This window comes from Rhinoderma darwinii, chromosome 8 (assembly GCF_050947455.1).
Source record: "Rhinoderma darwinii isolate aRhiDar2 chromosome 8, aRhiDar2.hap1, whole genome shotgun sequence".
Lineage (NCBI taxonomy): Eukaryota > Metazoa > Chordata > Amphibia > Anura > Rhinodermatidae > Rhinoderma > Rhinoderma darwinii.
In genome coordinates, this window is record NC_134694.1 from 113607592 (window position 1) to 113624222 (window position 16631).

At 42.3% G+C, this 16631-nt stretch overlaps 1 protein-coding gene across 2 annotated transcripts; it reads right to left on the reverse strand.

Moving 5' to 3' along the window:
- Window positions 1-1509: 1509 nt before the first annotated feature.
- On the reverse strand, window positions 1510-15185 carry LOC142659886 (uncharacterized). 2 transcript variants are annotated; one of them, XM_075836433.1, is made up of 11 exons: window positions 15030-15185; window positions 13355-14517; window positions 11886-11993; window positions 10645-10719; window positions 10456-10560; window positions 9525-9662; window positions 8891-9070; window positions 8568-8780; window positions 4121-4312; window positions 3365-3458; window positions 1510-2059 (listed from the first exon to the last, which is right to left on the reverse strand). In XM_075836433.1, the coding sequence occupies exons 2-10, from the start codon at window positions 14513-14515 to the stop codon at window positions 3366-3368; spliced, it is 2265 nt and encodes a 754-aa protein (XP_075692548.1). In that variant the 5' UTR covers window positions 14516-14517; window positions 15030-15185; the 3' UTR covers window positions 1510-2059; window position 3365. The 2 variants fall into 2 exon arrangements, with proteins under 2 accessions (XP_075692548.1, XP_075692547.1); XM_075836432.1 differs by having other exon boundaries at window positions 9525-9665.
- Between the last annotated feature and the right edge of the window lie 1446 nt (window positions 15186-16631).

Here is a 16631-nt window from a genome sequence, read left to right on the forward strand (position 1 = left end):
AAACTGGAGCAGTTGCCCATAGCAACCAATCAGCTTCCAGCTATAATTTTTCAGAGGATATTTTGAAAATCAAAGAAGCAAACTGATTGGTTGCCATGTGCGACTGCTCCACTTCCTTTGCACCAGATTGAAACTCGCGTCTAAGTATGAGATATACAGAGCGCTGTAGTCAGATGTAAACAGTAAAGATACGCCATGACTGCTGAACCGACCAGCATTGTAAGGGCAGACGACAACAACTTTCACACAATGCCGACCAACAGAGACATCGCCTAATGTATGACTTAAAGGGGTTGGCGGATTAAAAAAAAAAAAAAGTCTGCATTTTTACTGCATATTTTTACAGTAACTGCGCCACTCTTGTCAATAGGCTTTGTCTGGTATTGCAGCTTCAAGTAAATGGGACTGAGCTGCAATGCCATGCATAACCACGGACAACGGTGGCGCTGTTTAAAAATAAAAACAAACAACTTTTTCTTCTAATCCTGTACAACCCTTTTAATCCATTCCCATCTAGCCCAATTCAAGAGACAGCGTTGACCATTTGACATTGGGACCCCATTTTGTAGTGGACTGTAGTGAGTGCGCAGTCAGGTACAACCTCATTAATTATCAACTACGCTGATGACCTGGAAATCTAAGAGTCACTACAGTCCATTCCAATAGTCTGCTCTTCCCGGGTCAAAATAGCTGAGATATGAGGTGTTGTTTGTTGGGATACTCATCCCATAGCTCCCCTGTGCTGCCTGTGACACGGAGGGGACACGCCAGTGATTTTCTTTCCAAAATAGAAGCTCCACAGGGACAAAATTTTTATTCTGGCCCCGCAGATCCAATATCTGGTCAGTGCTAAACAACCGCTGGTGACCCGTCTCCTGTCACCGGTCAGTGCTCCGATACAGAATTTTGCAATTTAACAATAAAAAATATACAACAGTCAGGTATTATTTGTTAGTTATCAAATCATCCCCATTATTATCCATATGACATCATCTACAGTAAGTGATCCCTTAATCTCGAAAGATCTGGTCCTGCTACTTGCCCATAGCACTACGTGATGAGATCAGGTCACACAGACGTGATCGATTCCTCCTCCATTACCTATGACCTATACAACAGGCCCGGGCTGTAAGACCGACTCTGCGGGACCAGTGGTGGGTTCTCCCAAACACGACCAGTGATGGGTTCCCCCAAACACGACCAGACTCTGCAGGACCAGTGGTGGGTTCTCCCAAACACGACCATTGGATGAAGATGCAGCAATCTCCATTCTCATACTAGAGCTGGTTTTTCTCATGTAGTCCACACAGGCGATGATTGCAGGTGGTATGGAGGGGTAAACGTCGCCGGCGTATCCATGGCTTCTAACATAACGGACCTCTCAGCGGTGACGGATACGAGAGGAGGAGGAATGGAGTGAGGAACAATATTCTTCAATCCCTATAAAGCCATGGCCATCAGATCAGACAAGGTCAATGCTTTTGTCCCATCTTGGCTTGAGAAGGCCACATGGTCGTCGTCTTCTAGAGAACATTTCCCATGTCGGACCTTTCTATGGTCTTCTTGTGGGGCATCGACAAAGCAGTATATCCATCTTAAGAACAAAAATTATATTTTTTTTTACCGTCCTACTATAGAAGAAACCCATATCCAGGTCTAGAGGAATAGAAATGAATGTCACATAGAAGAGTTTATATGTATATGTGATCCTGAGCAGAATTGTACCGGAATACATCCTTCAATAATCTTCTACAATTCCAAACAACATACACTTCTCGACAATCCCACCGTTTCCGACTTGCAATATTTCCCTCGTTCCCTTAAACGTTCGTCCAACGTCTCTTGTCCCGTCTGATATTTCACATCCCGTTAAGTCCACAAATATATTCAAAGTCTCTTCCCATTGACCCAACGATGATCTCAAGTTATTTGGGTCCTGATGTCCCCCCACCCCCATTCTGGAGAAAGATGATGGGAGTTTGAGTCTCCAGCTGGCAAACAATGTATTCATAACAATTTCCACATTTCATCCTGTGAGGAAAGTAGAAAAGCAGCACATCTGGAAGAGAAGACGAGAGCAGAAATAAAACGTTCATATTATAGCGATTCGTAAAGAGTAATTTTACTAATATTTTAAGTATGATGTAACTCAAAATTAGTACACAATTTAATACTCTAGTCACCTCTAAAGATAATTGTATACTCTAGTCGCATACAAAAGATGTTTACCCCATTCCTGCAGGGGCGTAGATTAAAATGGTAGCGCCCCATAGCGAAACAGAATAAGCCCCACCCACAAAATATAAAATTATTATAGCAACTAAAACTGGATATACCGTGTGTTGTGTATATTGTATGTCTATGTGTGTAACTTTCTGACACAGAGCTCCAAAGCCCCAGCTGTCCTTTAAACAGTGATAGAATTAAATGATAAAATTCTGGTTACCTGCAGCCACCACTAGGGGGAGCTCACTGCATATGAGTTTATACAGCTAGCATTGAACTCAATGGGAGCTGTGTAAATCTGCATGCAGTGAGCTCCCCCTACTGGTGGCTGCAGGTAACCAGAATTTTATAATTTAACTATGACCATTTGAAGAGATGCAACAAGAGCCGAGCAGTTCAGTTCCTGGCCCGCTCTCCCCATGAGCTCCATAGCAGTGTTGGAGTCTTTTTCTATCATATATAAACCACTTAATTCTTGGTATCTCTCCGTCAGCAAAACCTCACGTTTCACTGCTGCCCTCTGTGGTTCACTGTCTGCACGGAGCATGCCCTGCTGTGACACATTATTGGAGGAGTATTTACACCAGGTACAGTACAATAGTCTGACAAAAGAGAAAAAGGAAAAACAAATATGATTTCAAGAGGCTATCAGCAGAATTTTGACAGCAGCTTTAGATGTGACTAGAGTATAAAGACATGACGTAACTCAAAATGAGTACAAGATAAAAGTCAAAGCAAATGATTTGCAAAGGATCATAACTATATATGTAGATGTACCATGCAAAATGCTATTATATCGTGGCATAAAGTCAGCAGCAAGTATGCGAGGGTCCGAAGAAGAGACCAAAACAGTAAGAATTCCATCACAGCAAGTGCATGGATTCAATTTAATGTGCCCAACCAGCCACAACCGGGCACCGGCCTCATTACATGCCACGTGTAGGCTGTAGCACACAGATGCAGCAGATTCATTCATCAGACCAATACTTACTCCAGCTGCACATTACCTTCATGTCACATAAGGTCATCTGACTGCAGCCCCAAGAACCCAACCAGTGCCAACCACCCATCACATGCCCAGCCAGTGCCACACCACATGACCAGGCTACTGCGCAATTACATAGGAACCCGCACTCACCTCACAGTGTGTTTCTGATCCCCCCTCCCAGGCTCAGCCTGTCTTGCAGCTTCTTGATCATCTGATCTCTGCTCTCAGCATCTTGCAGTAGTTTCTAGAAGACCAGAAAAAAATAATAATAATAATTCTGAACTACAAAAAAATCCAATTAGATGTTGTACAAAAAGGGTCCGCAGTACTGGCTATGGCCACCAGGTGGATATACCAAGTGAGGAACATAAGCGGGTTAGCCTGCTACTAATAAAATAGGGATATCACCATGAGTCAGGGGTCTGCACAGAAATCATAGGGTCCCATAGGAAAAATCTGAAAGGGCTCCACCTCCCACTGAGAGCTCCGCCAAGCATACTGCACCTTTAATAAAGTTAATGTCCGCCACTTCATTTTTAAGTCCAATTTCTGTGCTGATTAATCTCATAATATATATGTGTATACGGCTCATTGATTAATATAATTTTGGCTGTATGCAGCCACCACTAGGGGGAGCTTACTGAATATGGATGTATAAATCTGAATGCAGTGAGCTCCCCCTAGTGTTGGCTGCATGTAGCCGCTACGATAGTGTCGCAGCAAACAATGGTAATGGCCCATGCATTCAGCCCTCTGTAAAATCCTGCATTGACTTCGTGTTTCAAGACGGGCATCCTAAATCTAGTAGGGGAATGGGTGCGGATACAATGGCGGTAACACAGCAGTTAGGGATGAAGAGGTATTTGCAGGTATCCTCACCAGCATCTAGGGTTGTGGGGTCGTTACCTTGGTGGCATGGTCCCTCTCCCTGGCAGAGTCTTGTAGTTGCAGCAGTTTGGCATTGACTTGGTGCTGGTCGGCGTTATGCCTTCGTCTCACTTCTTGCAGCTCTCCCTCCTTCTCCCTCAGCGTCTCTCGCAGCATCTTCTGCTCCTGAGCCCCGTCCTGCAGGCGTTTCTTACAGTGCCGCAACTGTTCCTACAGATGAAAGACAATGGAGTTTAGGGCTGGGCAATTAAAATCTAAAGGACAAACAAACCGAAATTCAGCTAAATTAAACAACGTCAGCTTGCGCATTAAGTTTTTTTCCCAGTGTCAACGGTATCTGCGTTTTCAGGACACAGATACAGTTGAATCCAATGGTAGGGCAGGGAGCCGTAAGGTGCCTGCTCTCCCAGTCGCTGTGCTCACGGCTTGGTGCAGACAGGCACAAGACAGTGACATCATCGCGCCTGTCTGCGCCGAATCAGACCGGAGGAGCAGAGGGATCTCCTCCACTCGTCGTTTGAACGGGGTTAGGGGAGTATGTATTTTATTATTTTTATTAGGCACTATTGGGGCTGTGTGGGGGCAGATATGGGGGGCATTACACTGTGTGGTGGCAGCTATGGGGGCATTACACTGTGTAGCGGCAGCAATGGGGGGCATTACACTGTGTGGCGGCAGCTATGGGGAGCATTATACTGTGTGGCGGCAGCTATGGGGGCATTACACTGTGTGGCGGCAGCAATGGGGGGCATTATACTGTGTGGGGCAGCTATGGGGGGCATTACACTGTGTGGTGGCAGCTATGGGGAGCATTATACTGTGTGGGGCAGCTATGGGGGCATTACACTGTGTGGGGGCAGCTATATGGCACATTATATACAGTAGTATACAGCAGGCTCAGGTGATAAATATTAATTCAATGGAGTAGCATGCAAATAGGGGGTGTGGCATGCAAAAGGGGTGTGGCCTAAATAATCGTACTCGAGGTTACATGTTCAATTAATCGTGATTTTGATTTAGGTCATAATCGCCCAGCCCTAATGGAGTTGTATATAGGCCACATAAAGGAAAATTATATGACCTATGAGAGGAGAAATGATGCTCTATGACAGTGGCCTCCAACCTCTGCACTGACCTCCTGCTGAGCTTGTGCTTCTACACAGCAGCCAATCTGAACAAGCAGAGCTGCAGTAAAAAAGTATGGAAAAGTGTAAAAGCCGCAGTGCGAACTTCTGAATAGGTGGATTTCAGACAACCACAGATTTCAATACACAATGCAGCTACGCTGGAGTCACTGATCTTAGCAGTGTCCCAATGTAGCAGAGCTGAAGAGCTCCCAATACTGAAGTATAAACAGCAGGTCAGCAATCCCCAGAGGTTGTGACATTTCCATCATATCAGGTTATCAATTTACGTTTCAGCCAACACAATTTTCTCACCAACAGAATTATGGATAATTTACATTTATATATTTGGGCACTTCCAACCCATTACCGTCAGAACCATCGCAATGACCAATAATTTGAGGATCAAATATCCTTCCGTTACATAGTTTGGTACATTGTGTTGTGGTGTCTAATCCAGGAAGGAGGAAGGGGAGCGGGACCTCCTCAACACCAACAGACTCGCGGCCTGGGATCGGAGCATCAGGGATTATACAATACAGTCGCTGAACCAGCACAAATCCCATCAGAAATCATTCACATGTGAAACACGTTCACAGATTCCCAGCTGAACCGCACAAACACAGAGGAGAAACAGGGAGACATCATTACAGCCCCTGATACTTCACTTTCTGCAGGACTCATACATGGGGAGAGGAGAAAAGAGGTCTGAACACTGCCCAAAATACACAATGGCCTCATAGTTTATAGCTAGATACATCTCCCCTAACCATTAAAATCTATACTCTCGTCCATAAGTATTATAGTAGTTATATTCTTGTATATAGGGGCAGTATTATAGTAGTTATATTCTTGTATATAGGGGGAGTATTATAGCAGTTATATTCTTGTACATAGGGGGCAGTATTATAGTAGTTATATTCTTGTATATAGAAGCAGTATTATAGTAGTTATATTCTTGTATATAGGGGGCAGTATTATAGTAGTTATATTCTTGTATATAGGGGCAGTATTATAGTAGTTATATTCTTGTATATAGGGGCAGTATTATAGTAGTTATATTCTTGTATATAGGGGGCAGCATTATAGTAGTTATATTCTTGTATATAGGGAGCAGTATTATAGTAGTTATATTCTTGTATATAGGAGCAGTATTATAGTAGTTATATTCTTGTATATAGGAGCAGTATTATAGTAGTTATATTCTTGTATATAGGGAGTAGTATTATAGTAGTTATATTCTTGTATATAGGAGCAGTATTATAGTAGTTATATTCTTGTATATAGGAGAAGTATTATAGTAGTTATATTCTTGTATATAGGGGGATTATAGTAGTTATATTCTTGTATATAGTAGCAGTATTATAGTAGTTATATTCTTGTATATAGGAGCAGTATTATAGTAGTTATATTCTTGTATATAGGAGCAGTATTATAGTAGTTATATTCTTGTATATAGGGGGATTATAGTAGTTATATTCTTGTATATAGTAGCAGTATTATAGTAGTTATATTCTTGTATATAGGGGCAGTATTATAGTAGTTATATTCTTGTATATAGGAGCAGTATTATAGTAGTTATATTCTTGTATATAGGAGCAGTATTATAGTAGTTATATTCTTGTATATAGGGGGATTATAGTAGTTATATTCTTGTATATAGGGGGCAGTATTATAGTAGTTATATTCTTGTATATAGGGGCAGTATTATAGTAGTTATATTCTTGTATATAGGGGCAGTATTATAGTAGTTATATTCTTGTATATAGGAGCAGTATTATAGTAGTTATATTTTTGTATATAGGGGGCAGTATTATAGTAGTTATATTCTTGTATATAGGAGCAGTATTATAGTAGTTATATTCCTGTATATAGGGGGCAGTATTATAGTAGTTATATTCTTGTATATAGGGGCAGTATTATAGTAGTTATATTCTTGTATATAGGGGCAGTATTATAGTAGTTATATTCTTGTATATAGGAGCAGTATTATAGTAGTTATATTTTTGTATATAGGGGGCTGTATTATAGTAGTTATATTCTTGTATATAGGGGCAGTATTATAGTAGTTATATTCTTGTATATAGGGGCTGTATTATAGTAGTTATATTCTTGTATATAGGGGGCAGTATTATAGTAGTTATATTCTTGTATATAGGGGGCAGTATTATAGTAGTTATATTCTTGTATATAGGGGCAGTATTATAGTAGTTATATTCTTGTATATAGGGGCAGTATTATAGTAGTTATATTCTTGTATATAGGGGGCAGTATTATAGTAGTTATATTCTTGTATATAGGGAGCAGTATTATAGTAGTTATATTCCTGTATATAGGGGTAGTATTATAGTAGTTATATTCTTGTATATAGGAGCAGTATTATAGTAGTTATATTCTTGTATATAGGGGCAGTATTATAGTAGTTATATTCTTGTATATAGGAGCAGTATTATAGTAGTTATATTCTTGTATATAGGGGGCAGCATTATAGTAGGTATATTCTTGTATATAGGGAGCAGTATTATAGTAGTTATATTCTTGTGTATAGGGGCAGTATTATGGTAGTTATATTCTTGTATATAGGAGCAGTATTATAGTAGTTATATTCTTGTATATAGGGGGCAGTATTATAGTAGTTATATTCTTGTATATAGGGGGGCAGTATTATAGTAGTTATATTCTTGTATATAGGAGCAGTATTATAGTAGTTATATTCTTGTATATAGGGGCAGTATTATAGTAGTTATATTCTTGTATATAGGAGCAGTATTATAGTAGTTATATTCTTGTATATAGGGGGCAGTATTATAGTAGGTATATTCTTGTATATAGGGAGCAGTATTATAGTAGTTATATTCTTGTATATAGGGGGCAGTATTATAGTAGTTATATTCTTGTACATAGGGGGCAGTATTATAGTAGTTATATTCTTGTACATAGGGGGCAGTATTATAGTAGTTATATTGTTGTATATAGGAGCAGTATTATAGTAGTTATATTTTTGTATATAGGGAGCAGTATTATAGCAGTTATATTCTTGTGTATAGGGGCAGTATTATAGTAGTTATATTCTTGTGTATAGGGGCAGTATTATAGTAGTTATATTCTTGTATATAGGGGGCAGTATTATAGTAGTTATATTCTTGTATATAGGAGGCAGTATTATTGTAGTTATATTCTTGTATATAGGAGCAGTATTATAGTAGTTATATTCTTGTATATAGGGGCAGTATTATAGTAGTTATATTCTTGTGTATAGGGGCAGTATTAAAGTAGTTATATTCTTGTATATAGGGGGCAGTATTATAGTAGTTATATTCTTACAATGTTGGAAGTCTCACCTGGAGCAGCGTTTGGCTCTCATTAAGAGCATTTAGTAGATCTTGGATGTCTCGCTGGTGCCCAACTCTCTGACGCTGATTGTCTGCGTGGGCTTGGGATAGGAGCCGACCCTTTTCCTGTAGCTGGGATACTAGAGGATTAGGGGCAGACAGTCCAGGAATTGAGGTACTAAATTCCTCCAGTCCGTGGGATAAGAGAGAGTCTGCAAGGGCCTGCAAAAGGAGATACAGACATCTGTGACAGAAGAAAGGTTATGTCATGGAGCAAGACATGAATTATATTAAAACGGAGATATGAGATTCGGTATGTCTCTCATACTCACCTCCACATCTTGATTGCTGCTGCTCAGGGCTCCTTGTACTGCTGCAATCAGAGAATCTTTCTGCCGCAGAGCAGAGAGGCGCAGAGCATCCTGAGAGGCTGAGGAGCGAACGGCAGAGTCCAGTGCCACCTCCAGTCTCTGGATGGTGAAGTCCTTTTCTCCCAGGATGTCACGAAGAGCCTTGATGATGGAGTAGAAGACAATGTTACAGGTTCTGCATGGTGTCGTCATTTCTTCATTATATTAGTGTCAGCAAAAGCTGGATGACAACCAATAAAAGTGGCATTACTTCTCAAAAAAGCATTATCACAGTTTTCCCTAGAGTCCTGGATGGTAGATTATTTAAGAAAAGGCATATGCCCCCTTCTGTATCACTGCTAAAACAGGCATATTTGCTACTTAGAACCCTAGAAAAGCTGGGTGACAACCCCTGTGGGAGCCACAAACGGTGGCCACATTGGTTGTCAGATAGTATATTTTTGGTACAGGGGAGGAAACCAAAGCCAGAAGAACTCCATACCCATCATATGAATGCCATGCAATGATTGTCTGGTAGGATTCTACAGGATCCCAGTGCTACAAGGCAGCAGAGACAACCCCTGAGCCATAGGACCGCCCCTGAGGAAGCACTCACGGTTATAGTGTCTTGATTATCACGCAGGACCTTCGACAGTCGCGTGATGTCCTCCTCTCTTGATCTCAACTCCTCCTGTAGGCGTTTGACTTCTGACGCTCTTTGGCGTTTGACTTCGGACAACTCATCCCCTTCTCTCTGCTAGGACAGGTCATAGTGTTAGTACATGAGACATTGCCCTAAGGGCTGTTTTCCTGCAGATTAACATATGGATTTGTTGACCAGTACAAGGACCGCTGGGCCGGCGGTGATTTTTTACTCAGCAAGGCTGGATTCACATGCTGGTGTAGTGGCTTTTTTTCTACAACTTAAATCTAACATGTGAACTCAATCTTATGATTGATCATATGACCAACACAAATTAGCCAACATACACACCCCCCCCCCCCCCCCACACACACACACACGGTTATACTAAACCACCAAAACTACCACCATAGAGCTGAATTCACAATTCTAGTGGTTGTTATCAGAAACAGTCAAAAAGCTTGTCGACAGACACACCCCTAACAGCCCAGCTGAGCTCCTCTAGCGATGTGGGACAGGTAGAGTTTTCAACATGAGATTACACTATGCAGAATGTCATTTGCCAGAGGAAGGTCTGTATGGACAACAAATCAGTAAGGAATATTTAAAGATTTCAGTTCTGAAGCCTGCAGAATTGTGAATGCAGCTCTGGAGTACAATACATATCATTGCTGATTTATGTCATTGTGTAGCCTTAACACCTCATTCAGAACGCAGGCAGGCCATATAGTGGTTCATTGCTGCAGCGGTCATTCGCTAAACTATATTGGGGGAAAATAGACATCAGGTCTAAACACATAGCAACAACACTTATAAACGGATGGCCGTGTTGGGCGTCTTCCTTCTGCTGGTGGCGCATGTTCCCCTTTATTTGCTAGCAATATATTATCAATAGTGATGTCACCTTTATCTGTTCTTCTCGTTCCTTTAACCTCTCAACAAAGTCTGTGATAAGTTCTCCCGATGGGTCACTGGCAACAGGAAGAGTCAGCAACAAGGTCAGAGAGTCCTGAGGAAAAGAAGACAAGTCCCATTGAGCATGAAGTATTATTTCATCCACCAACGAAAACAAAAACCTTGCCTGGTGACCTACCTCCAAGACTTCTTCCTTGAACTTGAGTCTTTTGATCAACTCTCGTATCAGTTCTTGTTGCTCTATCACTTGGTCCTAGAAGGAAAGCAGCATCTAAAGTAAAACTAAATCTGGAACAAGCGCTGGACATTGCAGACTTGGGAGGAATAAACAAAAATTACTTCTAAAAGGTGAAGATCATGTTGGAAGATCTATAGCCCAAAATCAAATTATTTGTGTAACCAGAAATATTGGACTGAAGGACTATTCCACTTCCAAGATGGGTTCTGAGGATGGGCAGGTGTATCACAGCTGGGGTGCTTCTGAGGCATATGGCCATAAATACCCGCCCTTAGACTTTATGGTGTCCCTAAAGGAAAAGCCATGTGAATTGTTTTTTGCTGGACTGGCAGAGAGGGACCATGGAATTGCATCCACAACACCTTATTAAGTAAAGGCTGGATGTGGCCATGTGGCCCCTCTTAGCCAGCTGCGTATTACACACAGACATTTGGGGGCCACTCTGGCATGTCCTCAATAGTGTATCTAACAGATGCACTAAGTAAAAGGAGGACCGTTACCGTGAGATTCCCTGGTCAAGAAATCTCATTTCTATGGTACCTGCTCAGTGGTCCCTTAACATCTGCAGTCAGGACAATGAAGGATTGGACAGCTTGGTCCAAGAGTTGAGCAATGCCAAAGATGTCTTGGCGTGTCGGCATATCTCCAGGGCTCTAATGAAATAAGCATGTAAGCTCAAGTTCTAGAAGTGCATGTTCATGGAGGAGTAGGGTAGATGTCCTATGGCCACCTTTTTTCTGGTCGGACACAATCTACGCTCTTCATGTAAAAATCCCTGAATTAATGCAAAATAGGTGAATCATATAGCAAAATAATATTTGCGTGGCAGGTTGGACTAAACATCTGAGCCACATTATGGAGAACTTCAATCTGGTGTAATAATTTCTTCGTGGACCTAAAATTCAGATACCAAATTCATACTCTCTTTCTTGCTTGGATTCATTTTCCACCAGATACATCTGCTTCTCCTCTCCACAATACGAGAGGAGAGACAACGCTTGGATGGCTTCTTGGTGTGGTCGTCACTTGGTAACCACCAGTTTCCAAAAAGAAAGATCTCATCTATACTGCCCATTCCAGTACTAACCACACAACACAATGACAGTCATGTTAGGATAAAAGAAGCTTTGATAAATTATTGCATCGTGGTGTCAGCTGCCAACTCCAAACTGAACCATTACCTGTTGCCCTGACGAGGTCCCACCACTCTGAGCGGTCTTCAGCTGTGTCTCCAGCCAGTTAAGGGTCTCCCGAATGTGAAGGGAATGAGAGGCTTGAGTCCTGCAGACCTGGAAGACAGATGGGACAGGAATGTAGAGCTTATATGTGCTAACCTTGGTCTGCCTCTATGGTAGGTGCAACTGCCTGACCGGTTCCCCACTAGACATACTGTATGTTGACCATCAGACTTTGGAACATTCGTGTCTGTCAAATTTTCACCCGAGTCACCCAAACCCAAGGATCAAGACAAGTCTAATGTCTCCGAGCATCTTCAAGGTTTTATAAGCAATATTCATGCAACTTGGAGCATTTGATGACCAACTAAACTTCAAGATCTTGGCGTTGGAGATCAACATTCATCAATGGAGCTTGGCCGTAAGTGGACACTTCTAGTACAGGCTTCTTACATGGTTCCTGAAAGATTATTCCAATTCCTAAGTTGTTGATTAAGGCATCTTATAATCTTCTCAGCGTAACGAGGCGATAATCTCACTCTGTGTACATTCAAGGACTACGTCTCTGTATTTATTCCTAGAGTAAAGGCACAAGAACATTCCCTAGTGCCTCATATGTATATCTACAATTAATATCTATATATCGTATGAGCTCTTTTGGCTGGATCGTCCTCACAATGACGATGGCCAATAGACATAGGATATGAGAAAATTGTGGTCTAGATCAGGGGTGGTCTCCTCAAAGATGTGGACTTTGAGAGGTCTCACTGCATATATTATAAACAAATAACCACCAGGAAGGTGGCATTCCCTTGAAATACCTCATGCCCATCAAACCATACCAGAAACCAATCTGACTATAGTTGGCCAGGCAATAAAAATATTGATAGTCATCAAGTAAGCAATCCAAAAACAGGCAACAGTAGCACATATCTAGGTCCATTACCTACCTCTTCGCTATGCAGGAAATGCCTCATGCCTCCAATCCTCTGTAATACCTCATTGTGTATATTTTATTATACAAGTGAAATTCCTTAAGTATTATTGTAAATAGATATATATATAATATGCAGGTAGGTCCCTATTTATTGCATCCTGGCACCATTGCCACACCCATTCATTCACCTTACAAATACTTAGCTCAATTTGTCAAGATGCCACTTACACTGTAACAATTTAATATAATTCTCACAGATGAGCCATGCAGGGTGGCGTGTTGCCTACTGTTTTTACAATACCGGATGAGCAGGTTGCCTTGAGTAATGTTTGTTATTTATACCTATGATCTTGGCACACCCAAGGCATCCATATTCTGTTGTGACGGACAGCCATAGTTGGCAGATATCTCAAAAACACCTACCCATCCCTGGACCCCCTATGTGCCACCGACTAATAGCATAGACCTCACCATTGTCACTCAAGCGCCATCATCTTCGAAATATTCCAACATATATAATAGTACAACTATCACATACCTCAGTTCCAATTCCCATGTATGCATCCAAGTCTCCTGCAGGTTCTTCTATCCGTGGTCTCTCATAGTCATCTTCTTCTATACATTGGTCCACGTTTTCTGCCCTTGCCCTCGGTTGACCTCTTACAGGTATCTTGCTCCTTGTTGGGGTTTTAACTGGACTGTACTTAATTTTCTTCAAGCTTTTTAACATTTCTCCCACCACAGCTTTGGGTAAAGGAAACGAAGGAGGAGATGAGGCCAAAGGAGACTTTGGTTTCCAAAATACTTCTTCTCCTTCTTCCCCCATGAAAGAAAGAGAATCCAAAGAAGAGGCTGATAAGGACAGGAGGGAGCCCTTACTGCTGATGCTTTCTCCACCAAAGCTTCCCAGAGATTTGCTCCTTAGAAGAACCGAACTACCGTCATCTGCTCCACTATTATGCTTCTTTCTTCGAGGGACAGTACATACAGACTCATAATTGGCGTCAGAAACTCTCCAGGAGGAGCAAGAATGACACTTTTCACCCTTGATGCAACGTGAGCAGCCCCTGTGGCGGTCATCCCACCAGCTCTCATGCTCCCACTTTGAGCGGTCATGGTCCAGGAGTTGTTGATAGGACTTCGAAGGAGTACCAGAAGACAAAGAACCCAAGGAGCCATGGAAAGACCCAGGACGGTCAGGAAAGGGAGAAGTTGGACATGAACTTTGGTATCCTGGAGAAAGGGAATTATTCCGAGACTTATTATAGCCAGGAGAACGGAGATCATTGTAAGAACCCCGATATCCAGGTGTATTACGGTCTTGATGCCCATGTTGGTACTCAGGTGGTGGAAGGTCCCAGGCTCTGGCGTGAATAGTACGTAAGGTAAACAAAAGTTTCTCCTTCTCTGTTACCAGGCGAGTGGACCTCTGCTCATACAGCTCCCGCATGCGAGACAACACCTGGTCATAGCGTTGGTAGACATTGAGCGAGTGGCAGCACTTTCCACAGAGAAACTCTGCATCTTCTGGTCTTCCCTTTCCTTTGACAGGTCTGGAGGTTGATCCAGTTGAATTGCGGAGGACGGGGGTACCTACTACATGGGAGAATAAGGCAGGGAGGGATCCAGAGCCCCCAAAGAGCCACTTGCGGCGTGACCCACGAAGTTGAGAGGAGCAAAGGCGGCAAAGGTCTGACATATCTGGAAGAGGAAGTAGTGAATAAATTCAGAACAGTAAATATTTTTAAGAACAAAATTTAAAAAAAATTACAAAAACATTTTTATGGCGATGCCAACTTTTGCTGGTCCCTGTGACCTCACTCTCGCTGTATTACGTGGGTCTATGAAGTTGCCCCTCACCGATCCCTCTCTGGTCAGCGGCGTGCATTTAGTTTTTTCTAAAGAACACACACACAAAAAAAAAAGTCTGTCCACGTTTACACAGCACGGACTCATCTGTCACAATACTCTGCCGGAAGGGAATGCGAGGAGGCCAGCATGGGATTACCAGCTCGTTCCACTGACACTTTCCAGTAAACTTTGTTCCTTCTCCTCCCTGAATGAATAACATGGTGCGGTGACCCCAGGAGGTTGTCACCACCGATCCATTCACCTCTCCTCTAATACAGGACCCCCTGTCATTCCTGTACAGCTGCTCTAATCAGTCCCCTGCCAACCAGAAAGTCACCACCACCCCCACCGTCACCACCCACCTTCGCTGTCACTGGCACCGACGTGCCCTTATGTCTCCTTCCACATGTAGAACTAATCAAGGGTCGCTCTGAAACTCCTATGCCCCCATCACAGTCTGGTGTCTAGAACTTAGTACTGAGCAGAAGACTGACCCTCCTCTGCCACCTCACCTCTCCTTCCAGGAAACTCCCAAGAGGGCGGAGTAGAGGTGTGCACCCAGGTCCCTACCTGAGCTGCATTAACCCTTTCAAGGTAGGGACTCTTGAAACAAAGTTTCTTTTTGAGGTTTGCTACAACGTATCAACGGCGGAAAACAAGAGACAAAGTAACGCAGCGATGGAAAATATTTGCTATGAGATCCTCCTGGTATTTAAAGGGTTAAAAGGCAGCATCGGCAAGATTATACCGTAAATAGCTCCTGTAATCTCCAGGGGAAAATAGCTGCCTGGAGCTCTGTTACAGAGCTGACCCCATGAAAAATCTTAGATCTGATGCACTACATGGCCCAGCATGAAACATTTTGGTTCAATTTTTACTCCCCCCCCCCCATATCACATGCTAATGATGTTGCTATCTCGGAGAGTAAAGAGTTAAATAGACAAGCAAATGAGGACTTCACCATGAATGGCTGCATTCACATTGTGCAGGTTAAAGGTTTATTAACACTATCATATCCAGAGGGCACAGGAAACAGAGGCCAAGGACTAGTAGTGCGCTGGGTGTCTGGCAGCTCAGGAGTTAATGCTCTGACACTCTATGGGCTGCAGTCGGAGAAAGGGTTAACAACATGTGGAGCGGTTGAGACTTGGTACAATCCAAGCAGCAATTCCGCCTCCTACCTCTCTCCCCCCCCCCCCATGGAATGTTGGTTTAACCTGTTTACAGACATTTATCTTGGGTGGATCCCACCTACTTATACAGGTGGGAAGAATCAGACCACGCCTCCTTTTAAAAAGACAGTACAACAAAAAGCGTTCTATAAATATCTGGTATTTAATATGTTATTGCCACTTCGAACGTGTTTAAAAGTCTGTTTCAGTATTAATATTCATTCACATAATTTCCAATTAAATATTTTAGGGTTAATTTACATTTTTCTTTAAGATCAGGACTATTTTACGCACGGTGATCATCACACTTTGTGAACATCGTAGAAATAGTTTCATGGAGACGTTAGATTTTTGGTGGCTCCGGTCAAGACCAGTGTGATCCGCAAATAACAATATGGTCAGCACATTAGACATGATGTACGTGTATTTAACAGTTCTCTCTTGGTCTTGCCGATGTCTCCGCTTCCCATCCACGCTCCGTAAACAAATTGATAGGTTCCTCATCTTCTTACGGAATTGGACCTCATGCGTCTGTATGTTTCACTTGGTCGTAATATGGCCAAATTTTTGTGACTGTTTTACGGCTGCAAGTCACAGTTCATAGTTGTCTTGGTCTTGCAGACGTAAGGCTATGTTCACACGCAAACTCAAAAACGTCTGAAAATACGAAGCGGTTGTCAGAGAAAACGGCCTCTGATTTTCAGGCGTTTTTGAAGCTGAAAATGAAGCTTGGAGCTTCTTTTGAGGCGTTTTTCATAGTGTTCAACGGAAAATCAGCTCCAAAAAAGGCCT

Coding starts and splice junctions, on each gene's coding strand:
- LOC142659886 (XM_075836432.1), bottom strand. CDS start 14,515: ATGTCAGACCTTTGCCGCCTTTGCTCCTCTCAACTTCGTGGGTCACGC. Junction 10,720..11,885: donor GGACCTCGTCAGGGCAACAG/GTAATGGTTCAG, acceptor CTTTCCTTCTAG/GACCAAGTGATAGAGCAACA. Junction 3,459..4,120: donor AGAGGGACCATGCCACCAAG/GTAACGACCCCA, acceptor CTGGTCTTCTAG/AAACTACTGCAAGATGCTGA.